This window comes from Nicotiana sylvestris, chromosome 4, assembly GCF_000393655.2.
Source record: "Nicotiana sylvestris chromosome 4, ASM39365v2, whole genome shotgun sequence".
In the NCBI taxonomy this organism is placed as follows: Eukaryota; Viridiplantae; Streptophyta; class Magnoliopsida; order Solanales; family Solanaceae; genus Nicotiana; species Nicotiana sylvestris.
Window position 1 is genome coordinate 95,853,803 of NC_091060.1, and position 19,466 is coordinate 95,873,268.

Genomic DNA, 19,466 nt, shown 5'->3' on the forward strand with positions numbered 1-19,466 from the left:
ATAGCCCAGCCAAAAACAAAAGCAAACCTAGTAAAAACATGTTACAACTACGGACTACTTAGCACAGTATATACCCATGACGGAGAAGAAATAATTGGAATACCAGAGCTATACAAAGCATTTGTCACCTTCAAGAGAATTACAAAAGGCAACCTATTCTTCATCAAATTCTATACAGCACCAGCGGAAATACTATATGATGAAATAAAACCCATAATACAGGTGATAAAGATAGGACTAACACGAGATATGATAATACCAGAAGAGATAGAGAAACAACCGGAGATACAGAAAATGGAGATACCAAGTTTCTATGCCAATAAAAGAATAATTGGTATAGCAACTATTATTCAAGAACTAGCTAACAATTATCTACAAGGAAATGCTATCTGGAGCTACTATTCCAGAGACCAGTTAATGATATATGCCAACTCAAAGGAACTACGACAAGGAGATATGGATGAAGTCCAGAAATGGATTTTATCATTATTAAAGCCAGAAATGCAACCAACTACCAGAGCATTGAAAAAAGAATTTATTTCAAACGAGTTATTAACAAGATACTGCAAACTAGTAGGACACAAATATCCAGACCACATATGTTCAAAGTGCAACGGAGATGATAACTATGTACCAGAAGTCCAACTAGAATGAAGGTATCAACAAGAAGACAAAAGAAGAAGACAGCTACTGGAAACATATAATGTAAAGTAAATAGTACTAGTCGCATTCATGAACAGTAAAGGTCGTTCATGAATAGTAAGAGTCATAAAGTAAATAGTATATGTCATAATCATGAACAGTAAAGGTCGTTCATGAATAGTAGGAGTCATTTGTAAACAGTAAGAGTCGTTTTAATTTTCTTTATATAGAATGTAAATCCGAGGAAGGAGGACATCCTCACCCTTACCTTCTCTCTCTAATATTCTCTCTTATCTTCTCTCTTGTAAGAAATATCTGAGTTATTTACAAGTATCTAAAACAGCTATGGAGCATTCAAACGAGTTACAAAACCAGGTAAGTTTATTCATAATCATGTTTAACTAAACTCATATATTCCTTATAATCTCTTGAATATCATAATTGTTTATCATGTTATAGTACTGTTATAAAGAACATCTTGAGAAAGTTTGCCTGTCTAATAATGCTGAGAGTAGTTAAGCCCAGACTATGCCATCCTAAAGTGGAAACCAGTAGGCAAGGAAGCCGTTTAGGGGAGTACACAGAGTTGAGGCGCTGTTAGGGTAAATGATTGAAGCATGAAAAACATGGTAGTGACCAGAAAAGATTGTTCAGTATAACTTATTAAAATATGATAAACTCTATGATAAACAAAGAGGTTAGAGGGAATATGTTTAGTAAACACATGATAAGGATAAATAATAAATCTAAATGAACAACCACACGTATTTATTAGAAGAAAATATTGACTACAAAATACTTATGTTATATATCTTTAAGAGACTTAATAACGATGTTAAAAGAAAAATTTACGATATTTTAGTTACTTTTGAAATAATATATGTAATGGAACAAGCATTTACAGAACTAATTGTATCACATGAAATAGATATATTAGATCTATATGAACTAGATTTATATTCAGACTAATGATCACATATCAAGTTAATAAAATCTTTTTATAAATGAAACATAACACTTTTCATTATATAAGATTCTATAATACCCAGAAATGGAAACTTCTTAAAAACCTCAGTAACATAAATAGAAAAATAGATTGTGTTAAATACAATATTAAAACCTGCAAAGATATTATTAGATATCAATATAGACCCCCTCCCCCCAAATTGGTATCAGAGCTATGTATCAATAAACATTTACTTTGAGAAGCAAAATCATGGAAAGAAACACTGACATTAATAGTACAAATCCGCAAGAAATACCCATAAACAGTGAGTCAATTACAGAAAATATGCATAATAAAATAACTAAAAAATCAAGGAAAATAAGAAAGAAACTGAAAAAACTATACCTAGAATATAAATACCTAAGTATTACAAAAATAAACAAAGTTAGGCTGTCTGAATTAATTGATATAATATCTAAAACAGAATATAAATATATTTGCTATCTTAAAAATAAAAGATGAATAAAGAAGAGTTCGCACTAGAAGAGAAAACATATGAAAATCCAGAAGGATTAAAAATAACAATAATATTTTCCAACTTAAGAAGAAGATACAAGAAAATAGGAAATAACCTAAACCTAATGTTAGAAAAAGAAACTGTAAAACTAGAAGATAGTTTAACCGCAATGGTTAGAATAACAAAAGAAAACGAAGAAATAGACAGAAAAAGAGAAATAAAAGAAATACAACAGCAAGCTAAAGAAAAAATACAACAGATAGAAGAAGTAAAAAATACTAAAATAACAGAATTAGAAAAAGAATTAGAAATGCTAAAACAGCTATATGCTAATAAACTAAAAGAAAAAGAAAAACGTAAAGAAGAAGAACAAGAGCTAAGACTTACAAATGAGATAGAAAAAGTACAGGATAATCCACCAAATATAAGTATAAATGAAATAAATGACCAAAGTGATGATGACAAAGATCTAGTAGAAAACTATTCAGAAACAAGTGAAACGTACACAGAACTTATAGAAAAAACAGAAAAGATAAAAACAAACCCAGAAATAAACACAGGTGATATGGCCGAGGATAAACCAAGCATATCAGGAATAAAAAATCCAAGACAATTAAACCCAACCTATTACAGAGTACGTTATGATTCATATGATAAAAACAAAACATTATGGAATAAAAGGCTAAATAGAAAATGGACACCAAGGCAGATAACTGAACAATGTAATTTTTTAGATCTAGATTGTGTAGCAGATATAAATAAAACAATTCAATTATGGATAGGGTACATCTCTAAACAACTAATAGATAATAAAATTGCAATAGTTGAAACACCAGGATATATAGAAAGAACACTTATAGGAACGGTAAAACTATGATTACAAAATTTATCAAGTAAAAGCTTAGATACATTAAGAAGTAATAAAAAACTTGATGGTACAGCTGCAACAACAATTACGGATATATTGAATAAATATGAAATAGCAATAAGAAATGAATTTAGTAGTATGACAACAGAAGTAGAAGAACAAAATAAAGAAAAGACTACAAATAGAAATTTAATGACAAAATTAGCAATATGTAATATGTGTTATATAGACGAATATACTTGTGCATTTAGAGACTATTATTATAAAGGAACATATAGTCCGGATGAAAGTAAAGAAATAAGAAAATTATATTTTACAAAATTACCAGAACCGTTTAGCTCAAAAATAATAAAAAATTGGAATGAAGCAGAATTAGCAGATACTCTAGGAGCTCGAATAAAATTTCTACAAAACTGGTTTATAGAATTATGTGAAAAATATAAAGTAAATATCAAAATGGATAAAATATTAGTAAAAAATTTGGCATGCTGTAAAAACAGAATAGCACCCCAATTTGGATGCACAGATAAATATTACAAAAATGAAGGAAAGAGAAAAAGATATAAATCCAAATATAAGTATAAGAAACCAAGAGGAAGATATTATGTAAAAAATTACAAACATAAAAAACCATATAGAAAAAAGAAAAAACTAACAGAATGTACTTGTTACAATTGTGGAAAGCTAGGACACTTAGCCAAAGATTGCAGATTACCAAAAACCCCAAAGAAGAAACAAATTACGAAAATAATGATAGACAATGATAAATATACACAAATAGAATATGTAGATTATGAATTAGGCAGTGAAGACAGCATATATGAGATATCAGAAAACGAGTTCTCAGAGAATGAAAAGGATATAAATAATAATGAAATAGAAGAATCAGACGAAGATAATTATGACTGAAAAAGACATACAAATTATACAACAAGAAGAACACCAAGATGAACAATCTTCAGAACAAAAAATAATTTTTGACGCCACTATATTTGAACAAATAAAAGGAAAAGAATTGGATCTAAGCATAGACAAAATATTAGAAGTACCAACAATAAAGAATTGGTTTAAAAGACAAAAAGAAGAATACTATGTAGTAAGCCAAAGAGAACACATAATAGACTGTAAATACATTAAAGGTAAAGCAAGAATACCAATTTTAAATAAAAAACTATTAACAAAGAAATACAAGATATAAAAGCAAAAAATCCAATAAAATATGTACACTTAGGAGGAACGGAGATACTAATAAAAGCATGTTTTAGAGAAGGAATAGATACCCCTATAGAAATATACTTAGCAGATAATAGAATTGTACAACCTATAGAAAAGAGTATAATAAGTGCAGTAAGAGGTAACTTAATATACCAAAAATTTAAATTCATAATAAGTGCCAACTATTCAGTGGCAATAGATGATAAAAATATAGATAAATCATTAGTGCTATACTGGAAAATGTCTGGAATAGAACTAGCACCAGGAAGTAAGATATTCACAGCAAGATGTAAAAATCTATATGTCTTAACAACAAAACATAAGATAACAACTAAAAATAAAATAAATAAAATAAAAATAGAAAATTCATTCGAAAGAATAGTATCAGTTATAGACAACAATGATTATAGTTATAAGGAAATGGATATAGAAGAAGATTTAGAAATAGTAAAAGAAAGATTAAGCACGTCAAAACGAACAGGTAATGAAATACCAGAAACATCATCAAGAATAAGTACATCAAGAAGAATAGATTACATAACTCCAACAAAATTAATAGAACAAAAAATAGAAGAAATAAACCCACATCATTATTATATAACAGGAATAATGGATCAAAAAAAATATTTAATATTAATAAATACAGGGTAGGAAGAGAACTATTTTATAAGAGAATTAATACCAGAATAAGAGATAATAACAATAGAACAGCAAAATTCAGAATTACCAAAAGCATTAAGAAAAAACGAAGAAACAACTGAAAAAGAATTAATTATAGGAGGAATACCAATATTAATAAGTTTTAAAATATATCAAGGAGATAAAAACATTACACTAGGAATAAAATGGTTAGAAAAAGTCAAACCATATAAATTAGAAGATAGACAATTAACAATAAGTTATGAAAATAAGAAAATAATAATAAAAAGAACCTTAATATAATGCCAAAAATATATATACTTGCCAAAATAATAATAGAAGGATATAATAATAGATATTATACACCTATGATGGATAAAGGAGCAGAAGCTAACATGTGTAGACATAATTGTTTACCAGAAAGTAAATGGGAAAAGCTAAAAAATCCCATAGTAGTAACAGGAATTAACAATGAAGGAAGTATGATAACATACAAAGCAAGGAATCTAAAAATACAAATATGGGATAAGATATTAACCATAGAAGATATATATATAGTTATGAATTCACAAATAAAGATATATTATTAGGAATGTCATTCTTAGATAAATTATACCCACATATTATAACAAAAACACATTGGTGGTTTACTACCCCGTGTAAGAAAAAATTAGGAGCAAAAAGAGTAACTAATAAAGTAAGAAAAACAACACCCTGGATTAAGGGAAGTGAAAAAATTACCCAAAAATTAGAAAATGTAATACAAAACAACCATAATATAGAAATAATCATTTTATCAATAAATAAGATAAAACCACTACAAGATAAATTAGAATTACTATATAATGATAATCCACTCCAAGGATGGGAAAAACATAAAACAGAAATAAAGATTGAACAAATAGACAAAAATGGAATAAAAATGCAAACTCATATAGTACAAAAAATAATTAACTCAAACGAAACACTTGATACAAAAAAGAAATTACAATCATTTTTAGGATTGATTAACCAAGTAAGAGAATATATTCCTAAATTAGCAGAAAACTTAAAACCATTACAGAAAAAATTAAAAAAGGATGTAGAATACCATTTTGATGAAAAAGATAAAATACACATAAAGAAAATAAAAAATATGTGTAAACAATTACCAAAACTATATTTTCCAGATGAAAAAAGATAGTTTATATACATAGTAGAAACTAATTCTAGTGATCACAACTACGAAGGAGTTCTAAAATATAAATATGATAATGAAAAAATTGAACACCATTGTAGATATTATTCAGGATCATACACGGAACCACAATTAAAATGGGAGATAAATAGGAAAGAACTATTTGGATTATATAAATGTTTGTTAGCATTTGAGCCATATATTGTTTATAACAAGTTTATTGTAAGAACAGATAACACACAAGTAAAATGGTGGATAACACGGAAAGTACAAGATTCAGTGACTACAAAGGAAATAAGAAGACTTGTATTGAATATACAAAATTTTACATTTACAATTGAAATAATACGGACTAACAAAAATGTTATTGCAGATTACTTATCAAGACAAAAGTACTCAAACTGATGAAAACCAAGAATCAAAAGATATATTTGCAATGAAAGGGCGGGTATAGCCTGACGAGGTAGCTAAGCGTGAATTCAAGCCCAGCCCTCTCCGCAAAGAACCTCATCATCAACACCACTCGCCAAAATGATGGATGTATTTGCACCAAAGTAACCTGATACTTCAAGCAAAAATCAAGCACGACCCTATCAAGGGGCCAAATGCGAAAGGATATAGGTATACGCTCAAGAATCCATCAGCGGATTCCGTAATACTCTCATCCGAGGAAAACACCTGCAGCGTAATCTCCTCGCTCCATCCGTAGTATCTCATCACCATCTCCAGATGTTCCTCTCTTATCAAAGACACGGTCTTCAGAGCAAACTCTCGTGGATCCTGAGCACCGGGAGCAGCACTCCCTACTCCCTACTGGGCCGGCCCTAAAATAGTCGCCATGACTATGGTAAAATTGATAGACCAGAGCAAGAACATGCGCCAACACCTTTTTGTGCCTAAAGAAATGAAGAACCCTATGCCAAAGCAGAAGGGCATCTACCTAAAATAGTGAGGTCTTTCGAAGAAGCCGAAGCCTCCCCACATATATGCGAGAAGCAGCGACGACTCGCCTACCCGGAGTGGCCCCTGGGATGCCAACAACCTCGATACAGATCAATGGGGTGATCCATCAACAATAGGCCAGGCCTCAAGGAGTCAACTGTATTGTCTTTAGTCTTGAGACAGTGGCCGACCTCGAGGAACTCCGCCAAAAAAGAAGTCGAGCTTTTGGAAGATTTCAACACCATCACTCAACTCAGGATGGTACTTTGTCTAATTGTTTCCTTTTAAAAAAAAAGAGAAATAAGCACGCGAAGCTCCGATCAGGAAGGCTCTACGAAGGCTCGAGGCAGCGCCTGAGTACAGGCAACTCCTCAACATAAGTCTATCCTATACGCTTTAAAAAGCTATTTGTATCAAGATCAAAAGGGACCCCCAGGGAAACCAAAGCTAAGCTTCATTCAGGATAAAATTCTTGAAAGCTTCAAAGCTCGGCGTATTATCTCCATGCAACTCGGAGGGCCCGATGGTCTAAGCATATCAGATCAATTCAGGCTTGGTATGAGGTACGATGACGGGCTCGAAAAAGAGCCATGTCGATGATGATGCACTCGGAAAAAAGCTATGCCGATCAGTAGAGGATCGGAAAGAACGCTCTCGTCCGAGTAAGATATCAGTGGTCGACAGTAAAGGAAGACATTCAAAAGGCCTCGAAGGGCACGAGAGCATGCAACTATGAGGCAGGAAGCTAAAGCAAAAGTCAATTATGCATATTCATATTCATAAAAATCCATGAACAACAGCATTCGAGGTGTCCTTACATATAATTACAAAAGACTACAGAGGTTCTCTACACCTAAGATGGAGGAATTGAAGGATGTACATGTGATGAAACCCGAGAGCCCGATCCATCCTCAAAAAACCATCTCTGGTATCAGCATCCTCGAGCACCGACCCCTGGAGCATGCATTGTCGAGGGTGATTCCTTCGATGGACACCTCCTATAGGTTCCCAGCTTAATCCCACAGGGATTCACGCCGGAGAAGATGAAGAAGAGGGAAAGGAGGGGATGCAAAGGAGGTAAAGAAAAGAGACATGGCCCTCCGAAGCCAAAGGTTGAAGATTCGGCGGGCCCCAACCTCGACGACCGGTAGTGCCATTTTATCCCTTGGGAAAGAAAAACCCAAGGGATGAAGTGCCACACCAGGCCCCGGTAGGAGAGTGAGCAGCGATGCATAGTCTGAACGGCTATCTACATAAGGGGAAAACTGACTCCCCAGTTGTCACCATCTCGGACCAACAGTAATAGCCATGGCAAACATGTCAACGACCACAGCAGCGACAGGACGGCATGATTGTGCTCGATAAATGGAAGCCCCGGCAAAGGACCACAACACAATATAAGGGAGCTCCGCCAAATGGCATTGAGGCCATGAGCCCCAAGCATGATTTTCAAGGATAGAAAAAAATTATAAGAAGGAATGGGGAAATAATCCAGCAACAGCGTTAGGGTGGGAAAACAACGCCAAGGCACCCCCATTTAAAGGGAGTTACGACACGGTCATCGACGCTTTGGAAGATTCACCATCGGACGCAATTACTGCATCCTTGAAAACCCGAATTGACGGCGGTACATTAACCTTGTTGAACAGGAATCGACAGTGCATTGAATGAAGTCGAAATACACAAATATGTGGGATGTACCGGTTTCCACAAAAGCTCACGCCACAATTTGATTCATTAGTGTGACGTCGTCGTAGGGAGCTTGAGGAGTCAAGTTAAAATGGTAACAATAATTAAATTTGTAAATGGGATTCTAAAAATATGTGATCTATTTCCGAGCTAGTTGTTAGAGCAGTTGATGCTAATAATATGGAGTATGAATATTAAATGCAAGCTAAAATGAGATAATAATCAAACCGAAGGGCCTGCTGCCCGGATGTGGGTCCAGTCGATGAGGGACGTCAGGGTCGATGACATGGTCGAGCTTGAGCTATCGGGGATAGTCAGGGATGAGATAACAGTTGAAGATATAATTAAACAAAGCTCTTTATGGCCAATACCAAGTTATATGATGAAGAACAAGTAATAAAGCGATGGATATCGAGGGAACCTTGGGCTAGTGAGAACGAACAAGTTAGAAGAAAAGAGAGAGAGAGAGAGATTATTGCACTTGTGGAGAAATGGAGCAACATCAATTCGTTACAAGGTAAGGTGAGTCCCCTTTATATAGGAGGGGAACTCGGCTGCAAGTACGTGGAGATTAATTACAGAGTAGGGAGATGGGATGGCTTGACGTGGTGCCTCATCATAGGCTCTGGATAGGCCGGCCCTGCCTTGGGAGCTTTGCCTTCTATCCTGGCTTTGATCTTTGTTTCCTCGGAGTCGGGCCTCGACGAGCTCCGAGGTCGGGAACTCGGTCATGGCTTCCCATCCTCGGGGTCTCGAGGAATTCTTCCAAAATGACTTGACAGCAAGAAATCAAGTCCTCTAATTTTTCCGCGTACAGATAGTCTCCGCGTTTCCCACGGCGAAGTGATGGGAAATGATTCTGACACTTGACTCCTCGAGCTTCTCTCGGTGGCATCATACCAATGATGCGACTCCTGTCATGAGTTTTGTGGTAACCAGGCATCTATGGGCTTGTGTATTTCGACCCTATTCAATGCACTCCCGATACTCACTTTCCAAGGTGAAGGTACCACCGTCAGTTCAGTTTTCCATGGATACATTCACTGCACCCATTGGTCAATCTCCCAAAGCCTCGACGACCGTGTCCTAACCCCCTATAAATGGTGGTTTTTTGGTGTTGTTTTTACTAACCCAGTGCCTTTGTTGGCTTGCCTGCCTATTCCATCTTTTTTTAAAAAGGGGGGGCCACGATACCAGGTACTTGCCTTGCGTCGAGTGATGGCGTTGAGAGCTTCCCAAAGTATGACATTTTTAGGTAGGGATCCTCGAGGTAGGATTGTGCCTCGAGATCAAAGATAATAAGGACAATTCCTCAAGTCTTGGCTTCTCTTCGAAAAATGATTCCTGGATCGGGTATCACTCCGTCGATTTGGATCGAGACTATAGGTTTCTTGGGGCTCACTCCGGGTCAGCGAGTCATCGCTACTTTTCGCACATATGTGGGGCAGCTTCAACTTCTTTGCAAGACCTCACTATTTCTAGATAGTTGTTCTTCTGCTTTGGCATAGGGTTCTTCATTTCATCAGGTGCAAAAAGTGTTGGTACACGCCCTTGCTTTGATCTATTAATTTTACCATAGTCATTGCAATCACCTTGGGGCCGGCCTGGCAGGGAGCAGGGAGTGCTACTCCCGGCGCTCAAGAACCGCGGGAGTTTGCTTTGAAGATGGTGCCTTTGATAAGAGGGGAACATCTATAGATGCTGAGAAAATACTGCAGATGGAGCGAGGGGATAGCGCTGTAGGTGCTTCCCTCGGATGAGAGTATCACGGATTCCACTGATGGATTCTTGAGCGTCTATCTATATCCTTTCGCGTTTGGCCCCCTTGATAGGGTTGTGCTTGATTTTTGCTTAAAGTATCAGGTTACTTTGGCACAGATACATCCGTCACTTTGGCGAGTGTTGCTGATGATGAGGTTCTTCGCGGAGGAGGCTGGGCTTGAATTCACGCTTAACCATCTCGTCAGGCTATACCGGCCCTTTCACACCAGGGTCTGTTAACCCTGAGGTGCCGTTTGTCCATACCTTTTGTAGTTGATGATGAAGGGGACATGGATTGAGAGGGGTCTGGATGGTCGACATTATCCCCGTGGAACTTTTGCCATTTCTCAAAAGGTGGAATTATGCACGTGAGTGGAGCGTCTGGTGCTTTTCAGATTTTGCCTATAGCAAAAAAATAGTTGGGTAATAACATTGTCTACCTTGTTGCAGCAACTTTGTGGTCCCCGGGCGAAGTACTTGACATGCCCGACTGGGTCCAGAGGTTGGTAACCCATTCATCCTACGATGAGCATCGGTGGTGAGCTGTATTCCGGGCCAGCTAAGGAGCGACATACCAAGGTATGTGCGCACACTGCCTTTGACTTGGCCTTCGTATATTTGAGGTAACGTTTTCCCCTTTCATTTGTACTGGATTCGCCTCTTGCAGATATCGGGCGGTTCCTTGGGATGAGGTAGTGTTCTTCCGAAGAGGGGAAGGAGTCGTCGGCCTCCGAGCTGAGGGACGATGGTAATAAGATGGATCGGAACCCGTGGTGTGATGGAGCTTTTAGTGGTGCTAATCGGGCCTGTATTTCCAAGGAGATGGCATAGTCCGAGTTTGCTACCCCCGAAGTGCCTAATTTCCGGTCGGCGGTTCCTTTGAGTGAATATGTTGTGCCCAAGGTCGGTTCTCCTGGGGACGAAGAGGGATGATCAACAAGAGTGTGTTCTGACTTCGAAGAAGTCTGTCGACTTCACTTTGTGGTGAGTTTAGGCGCAGTTCCCTTGTATTCCATGTCCTCCTCCCTCTATTGAACTTTCTTTGTGTAGGCCTACGATAGGCTTATGTCTGAGCTGCTCCATCAAGGGGACAGGCTTCAGAAAATTCTGGAGGAGGGCGAGTCCCTTAGGCTCCTTAGTGAGGAGAAGGAGGTTGAGTTACAGTATTGGTGATATAAGGCATTTTGGAGATTGAATTACGAGAGTTATTAGACGGAGCAGGTAACTTTCTGCAACTAGTGCTTTTCTCCCCTTGCACCTTAAGGTTAACCCTCTTTTTGTTATATTGGTTGCAAAAAAGGATAGAGACATTGGAGTACCTCAAGGGCGACGTCGACCGTGTCAGAACTGCCTGTGGTAAGGTAAGGGCTCAGGTGCAAGCTCAAACTTTAGAGGAGGCAGGCGCCTCGGCCAAGGTCGCCTCCTTCAAAGCCCAACTCTGCTTGGCTCGTGATAATGCCAAAGTTCAAGCAGATGTGATCGGGAAACTTGAATCTGATTTCTCAAAGATTAGGGCTGAGATAATTGATGATCGGGAAAAAGCGACGCCAAGCCAAACCAAGGATGATCAGGGGATGGCGATTCGTATGAAAGACCTTGCGGACGCTCAAGCCAAGTTGAGGCGAGCCGTCGACCGGGAGAAGAGGATCGAGGAATAGGTTCGTTGCAGATCGTGAAGAGAAGTACTCGAGGAGATTGGTGTGAGGGGCTTCGTTCTCTCAGAGGAATTGGCTCAAGCAAGGGCGGATGAGTGTGACGCACGGTCACTTCTTTCTTGACGAGGCGAAGAGCAAACTCGGCAAGATGTAGCCCTTTGGAGCAGAACGTAGATTTCGCCGTTTTGTCGCTTTGTTTTTGATGTATGTAGAGCATGTCTGTAGATGGAGAGTTCGCCTTTTTTGCGTATGTATTATAAGAGGAAACTTGAAGCTTTATTTCTTCTGCATCTCTTTTCTGTTATTGCTTTTGACCATGCATGCTGGTTTTGGTGTTTGGCGGGATCCTCGTAGGTTCTGAACTAATCGGACAGGCCCCGGGGCTCTTAAGTGTGGTCCTTGATGTGAGCAGGTGCTGGGGCCTCCGTGCTTTGCTCGGCTATTTAGGCTTAATCTCCAAATCGGGCTTTGACTCGAGCTTCCCTGACCTTAAATCATCTATGCCCATGCGGGCAGGTAGTAATTGTTCCCATTTCTTGCCTTTGGGCATTTGCTGTTTCGACTATTTTGGGTCCAGTCCCCGAGTCGCGTTGTGATTCAAGCTTCAGTTGACCCTCAAGTTTTTTCCTGCCCGTATGGGCAGACGGCGATGGCCTTTTGTGCTTTGGTCGAAGTGACCTTACAAATGGTTGCCCGGAGGCTCACTCGGTTAACGATAGTGGTATTTATGCCGTGCCCTTAGGCATGTTGCGGTTTAACTATTTTGGGTCTAGTCTCCGAGTCGCATTGCGATTCAAGCTTTAATTGACCCTCAAGTCCTTTTCTGCCTACATGGGCAGATGGCGATGGCCTTTTGTACTTCGGGTCGAAGTGACCTTACAGGTGGGTGGCCTAAAGGCTCAGTGACAGTGGCATTTATGTTGTGCCCTTAGGCATATTGTAGTTTAGCCTTTTCAGGTCCAGTCTTCGAGTCGCATTGCGACTGGAGCTTTAATTGACCCTCAAGTTCTTTCCTGCCTGCATGGGCAGATGTCGGTGGCCTTTTGTGCTTCGGGTCGAAGTGACCTTACAAGTGGGTAGCCCGGAGGCTCACTGATAGTAGCATTTATGCCGTGCACTTAGGCATATTGTAGTTTAACCATTTTGGGTCCAGTCTCCGAGTCGCGTTGCAACTCATGCTTTAATTGACCCTTAAGTTCTTTCCTGACTGCATGGGCAGATGACGGTGGCCTTTTCCCTGGTTGTAAGGGTGTCCTCCAAAATATTTCCCTGGGCCTGTTTTTCCCTAACGGTGAATATTTCACTTCCCATATCATGAGTCCTCGAAGGTTGTTGCCGCTCCTTCACTGTCGTGGTAATACGTCGTGGCTTGTTCACTACATCATTCCTGGTTGCCTTCCTTCCTGAGGACTGGATTCGAACCTGACTGCTCAATGGTACTCGACAGCGACTTTCATTGAGTAATACAACTATTGTCTTTCCGAGATGGGGGTCATTTTTGAACCTGTGGCGCGCGCGCCCTGCAGTTCCCGCATCGAGTTTTGGTTCTTTTGAACGGGTCTCGGTCGAACAGGCCTGAGTCGTTCAGCATCCCTTGTTTCGCTTAAGGTGATCATGATGTTTGGTATAACAATGTTGAAACCGTACTCTTCTGGGCGGGGCTCCTCTGCCGGCTGTGCCTCGTCAGATTCGGTTCCACTGATGGTTCCTCGAGGACGTTTCCCTCGAAATATTTCCCTACCGTTGCGAGGTAGGCTGCATTTTGTGGCATTCATCCCATTCGCGGCACATGGATGGTACATCCATCTGTTTGGCATTAGTTTCTTTGCTGAGAGACTGCTTGGGTATACCGGGACCGTAGAGGCTCCCGGACGATTGTCCATGGCCCTGATTCTTGGCCGGTACTAGGTATGAGCATACAGTCAGGTCTCGGGTGGATATCTGACTAAGCATTGTTCAAAAAGACCTGAAGTCATCGGGCATGCCTCGTTTAAACTTTGGGCGAAGACCTATGTTGCCCAGTCATCCGTAACCAGGGATGGTCTCACTCGTCCTATCGGGGAATGAGACGTGACTTCCTGTGGTATTTCATTCTCTCTTTGTTCGGCCTCCGATGTATCGGGCTCTTTCATTACTACTTCGATAGCATCAGCATGTGCTTCTGCGGAGGAATCTGCTGGTACGGTAAGCGAGTATGTGAGGTTGGGCGCTAGGCTACGGCGCCACATCATGGTTTCTCTCAAGAGTGTTTCTTTGAACTTCTTCAATGAGATGGGCTCGAACTTATCATCTCGAAGGTTGCTGCCATTCTTCGCATATGTGTAAGCGGTGGTGCGCTCATCGGGATCCGTGGTCTTTTAGCGCCTAGGGAGTTTTCGGATGGATCTGTAACTGAGATACAGCCAACTGCTGCGCCTGCAACATTTCAAAAATATCATGAAGGCTAACTTCCTGTCTTTCCCAGGTCGAGGTTTTTTGAGCTTCCTGTCGGTTGTTGTGCCGTATACTCCTGTTGGTGTGTGAAGCTTCATCGACATGTTGTGCGTCCTGTGAGTCCTCGTCCACTAAAATAGGTCCATGCACGTTATCGGGATTTTGTAGTGGTGCTCCGGCGACCGGGACAACCATGACATTTTCCCCGTGATTTTCGAGGTTGTCGTTCTCGATTCTGTTTACCGCGACAGACATTTTGACCTGAAATCAAAGGATCTTGGACAAAAAAAGTGTGAAGGATAATGTGCGTTTGTGCAATGAAACTAGAAAGAAAATAATTACTATTATTTTTAGCCCTACAATGGGCGCTAAACTGTTTACCGTGAAAATGGTAACAATAATTAAATTTGCAAATGGGATTCTAAAAATGCGTGATCTATTCCCGAGCTAGTTGTTAGAGTAGTTGATGCTAATAATATGGAGTACGAATATTAAATGCAAGCTAAAACGAGATAATAATCAAACCGAAGGGCTTGCTGCCCGCATATGGTTCCTGTCGATAAGGGACGTCGGGGTCGACATCAGGGTCAAGCTCGAGCTATCGGGGATAGTCGGGGATGGGACAATAGTTGAAGATATAATTAAACAAAGCTCTTTATGGCCAATACCAAGTTATATGATGAAGAACAAGTAAGAAAGCGATGGATATCGAGGCGACCTCGGGCCAATAATAACGAATAAGTTAGCAAGAAAAGATATATATATATATATATATATATATATATTATTGCAATTGTGGAGAAATGGAGCAACATCGGTTCCTTACAAGGTAGGGTGAGTCCTCTTTATATAGGAGGGGAACTCGACAGCAAGTACGTGGAGATTAATTACAGAGTAGGGAGATGGGATGGCTTGACGCGATGCCTCATCATAGGCTCTGGATAGACCGGCCCTGCCAGACTTAGCCCTGTGCCTTGGGAGCTTCCCATTATGTCCTGGCTTTGATATTCGTTTCCTCTAATGCGGGCCTCGACGAGACCCGAGGTCGGGAACTCGATCGTGGCTTCCCATCCTTGGGGTCTCAAGGAGTTCTTCCAAAATGACTTGACAACAAGAAATCAAGTCCTCTGATTTTGCCGCGTACAAAGGATATAAACGTATCCAGCCAATCTCAAGTGCAGGATTCTGAGGCAACCCTTGGGTCAAATCTCTTAGAGGATTCAGCGCCTCAATCAAGATCAATCTGCAATGGCTCCCAAACTCTCCTATAAGAAGACTTCCAATCTCAAGAACACAAAAGGGGGTTGTGTCAACATCCAAAAATTACCATTGTTAATAATCGTTGGTGGTGAACGAACTAAAACCATCACTGTTGTAATTCTATATCAAGATCTAAGAGAACCCTTGTGACCCAAGAGAAATTGGATGTAAGTAACACACCGGTACCGAACTAGTATAAAAACTGATGTGTCTCATTTTGCTTTCAAGTTGTTTGGTCCATCTCTACTTTACCTATTTACTGCGCAAAACCTAGTTGACTAAACTTAAAATTAGTCAACCAATTTTTAATAGACCACAATTCACCCCACTTTTTTTACTTTCAATTGGCACATAGCAAGGCTCACAAACTTTGCTTAACAGCTAGTGAGGAAAAGATCATAGGATTGAACACAGTCGTTGGTGCATTATTTCAATAAGGAACCTCTCAAGTACGACCTCCATATTTCAACGAGCAATACTTTTCTCATTGGAAAGTTCGTATTGAAACATACACCATGTCATATGACATCAAAGTTTGGCAGGTGATTAAAAAGGGAAATCTTCCAATTCCGCTAAAGAAAGATGAGAATGGTCATGTCATAGTATCAACTAATCCACTTGATTTGGATGATTACACTGATGAGCAAGCTGCAGTTATAACAATGAATGCTAAAGCAAAAAATCTACTCTATAATGCTATCAGTGGTGAAGAGTATGAAAAGATCTCAAGCTATGAAACTGCAAAGGAAATGTGGGATAAATTGGAGGTCACATATGAAGGAACCAACAAGGTAAAAGAAATAAGGATAAATCTTTTGGTTCGTGAATATGAGATATTTCAAATGAAGGATGGAGAATCAGTAGAGGAAATGTTCTCCAGGTTCAGCAAAATTCTTGGAGAACCAAAATCCTTTGGTAGAACAATAATGATCAGAGAACAAGTTAGAAAAATTCTTAGAAGTGTACCCACAATTTAGGCCCAAGGTCATTGCTCTGGAGTGTCAGGACCTTGACAAAATATCCTATGATGAACTTAGAGGTGATCTAATAGCCTTTGAGAAAAGTCACGTGGACAGGTAAATTCAACAAGAAAAGAAAAAAACAGTTGCTTTTAAAGGAACTGTGGCTGAACCAGAAGATGAAGAAGAAGAGGAAGGAGGAGAGCATGATAAAAATATAGCCATACTCTCCCAAGTTGTAACAAGCATGATAAGGAAAAACAAAAATAGCAGACGAGATAAATCAAAACTTTATAAAAGGAAGGGCGAATAGTGAAAATGATGGAGGATGCTATGAATGTGGAAAACATGGACACATTCAAGCTGATTTTCCCGAACTAAAGAAGTAGCTCAGCAGGAACCTTCAAAAGAAGAAGTATTTTGGAGCCTGGAGTGATGAAGAAAAATCTAACCATAAAGAAATTGCAAATATGTGTTTCATGGCCATAAAAGAAGATAGCAATAAGGACTCAGGAGCGCTTGGTCTCATGGGAGACGAAGGAGCATATGAGGAAGAAGACTTAGGTAAATTTGGTCTTATGGTAGACGAGGGAACCAGTGAGGTACGTCTTTCTACTTGTCCCAACTGTTATGAACTTCAAGAATTTATTGATATTGCTCTTGCGGATATTGAAAGAGTTCTAAATGAACTCAGAAAAATCCAAAGAGAAAAGAAAGATTGGGCCTTGAAGCTGGAAGTTTATGAAATTGAGCGTGACATGCTTTAAGAAGAAGTTAATGAACTTCAACTGAATGGATTACAAAAATCCACAAGTCATAGTTCTGTCAAATCAAATCAAACTGCTTCTCATAATTCTTTGATTAGCACTAGAAACTCTCACACATGCTCTTATTGTGGTAAAAATGGTCACAACACTAACTAATGTACGAACATAATCAGAGCAGAAAGAGGCTCTAAAAATCCCAACAATCCATCATGTTTTTATTGTGGAAAACATGGTCACACTTCTAACCGTTGCAGGTTCAAGGACAAAAGTAGATGGGTCTACCGACCTAAATCCTCTAGTCAAGTTCAGGACCCAAGCAGGCTTGGGTACCTAAAAACAATTAACTTTGTTTTGCAAGAATACCGCAAGAAGAATCAAATAGGAAAATGGTATCTTGATAGCGCGCGTTCCAGACATATGACTAGTGACAAACAATTATTCAAAATAGTCACGAAACTAGATGGAGGAATAGATACTTTTGAAGATAAATCAAAAGGAAATGTAATTAGAGTTGGAAAAGTTCCCATAAGATCAACATGTGATGTTGATGAAGTATACCTAGTTGATGAACTCGGTTACAATCTTCTCAGTATCAGTCAACTATGTGACAATGACTTTGGGGTTCGTTTTAAGAAACATGGCTGGTTTATAGAAGATGAATCATGTAAAGTTATTCTTTCAGGCAATAGAGATCGGAATGTCTTTACTATTAATAATATAGATAGCCTTGGTGACCAAATATGTCTTCCTTCTATGATTGATGATCCTTGGTTTAGCACATAAAGCTTGGACATGCTAGCTTGCATACCATTCAAAAAATTTCTAAACACGATCTTGTCATTAGTTTTCCAAAACTAGATTTTTTAAAAGATGATATTTGTGATGCAGGTAAATGTCACAACCCTGGTTTGCCCTCCATGAACCATCGTGACGGCACCAAGTCTCTACGACTAGGTAAGCCTAACTTTGCGGAAGAAGCAACATGCTTCTAGCCTAACTTTACGACTAGAAGCAACACAAGACTACACAATTAAATGAAAAAATTTCGTAGCAATTAACAGTTAATTCTAGCCTAACATGCTTCACGTAATGCAATTAAGGCAATTTAAGCAGATAGTCAATTGAATCAACTAAACATGCTTTTCTAAACTATAACATGCTAAATTCGCAAGTAGAATAAAGCAGGAAAAGGAACTCAATTGAAATACTTAAAGTAAAACCGGATTTTCAATAATTAGCTCGAGTACGCACTAGTCACCTCACGTACAAGGCAACTCAATTACCAAATATATCATATCCTAAGGGGAAGGTCCCTCACACAAGGTTAGACAAGCCACTTACCTCGAACCGGCTCCAAAATCAACTCGAAACCACACGTTTGCCACGAGTATCCGACTTCAAATGGCCTAAATCTATTCAATTCAATTACATATCGTAAATAGAATCTTAAGCAACTGATTCTACGATTTAATTCAAAGTTAAGACATGAAATTAGGTAAAATAACCAAAACATCCCTCAGGCCAACATCTCGGAATCAAGTGAAATTAACATTTTTAGAAAACTCGTACTCTCACGAGTCTAAGCATATAGAAATCTCTCAAATCGGATGTCAACAACCCATTCAAAACTCAATAATTCGGCCTAAGAAGTTTCTTCCAATTTTTCCCAATTTTTAATCCCCAATACGAATTTAGATGATGAAATTAACTATAGATTGATGGAATATAACTAGAAAGGGGTAAAGAATCGTTACCCAATGATCTTCTCTTCAAATCCCTCTCAAAATCGCCCTCTCCCGAGCTCCAATTTGATTTTTCTAGCTTTTGAAACTAAACCCTTGAATTTCATATTTCAGCCCAGTGATTTCCGCACCTGCGGTCCTACTTCTGCAGAACATTGGTCGCATCTGCAATTTTCATTAAATGGCAGAGGATCCACATCTGTAATACTACTTTCGCAGATGCGAAATAGCATCTGCGGTCCTTAAACCGCAGA

General features: G+C 38.9%; 1 protein-coding gene and 1 pseudogene across 1 annotated transcript; both read left to right on the forward strand.

Moving 5' to 3' along the window:
- Positions 1–2,106: 2,106 nt before the first annotated feature.
- LOC138889117 (golgin IMH1-like) lies at positions 2,107–3,882 on the forward strand (annotated as a pseudogene).
- Positions 3,883–16,259: 12,377 nt separating this feature from the next.
- LOC104215426 (uncharacterized) lies at positions 16,260–16,721 on the forward strand. The gene has a single exon (XM_009765225.1). It carries the CDS (start codon positions 16,260–16,262, stop codon positions 16,719–16,721), a length of 462 nt encoding a protein of 153 aa, XP_009763527.1.
- Positions 16,722–19,466: the final 2,745 nt, after the last annotated feature.

Excerpts from the sequence above, each read along its gene's own strand:
- LOC104215426 (XM_009765225.1), top strand. The coding sequence starts at position 16,260 with ATGTCATATGACATCAAAGTTTGGCAGGTGATTAAAAAGGGAAATCTT.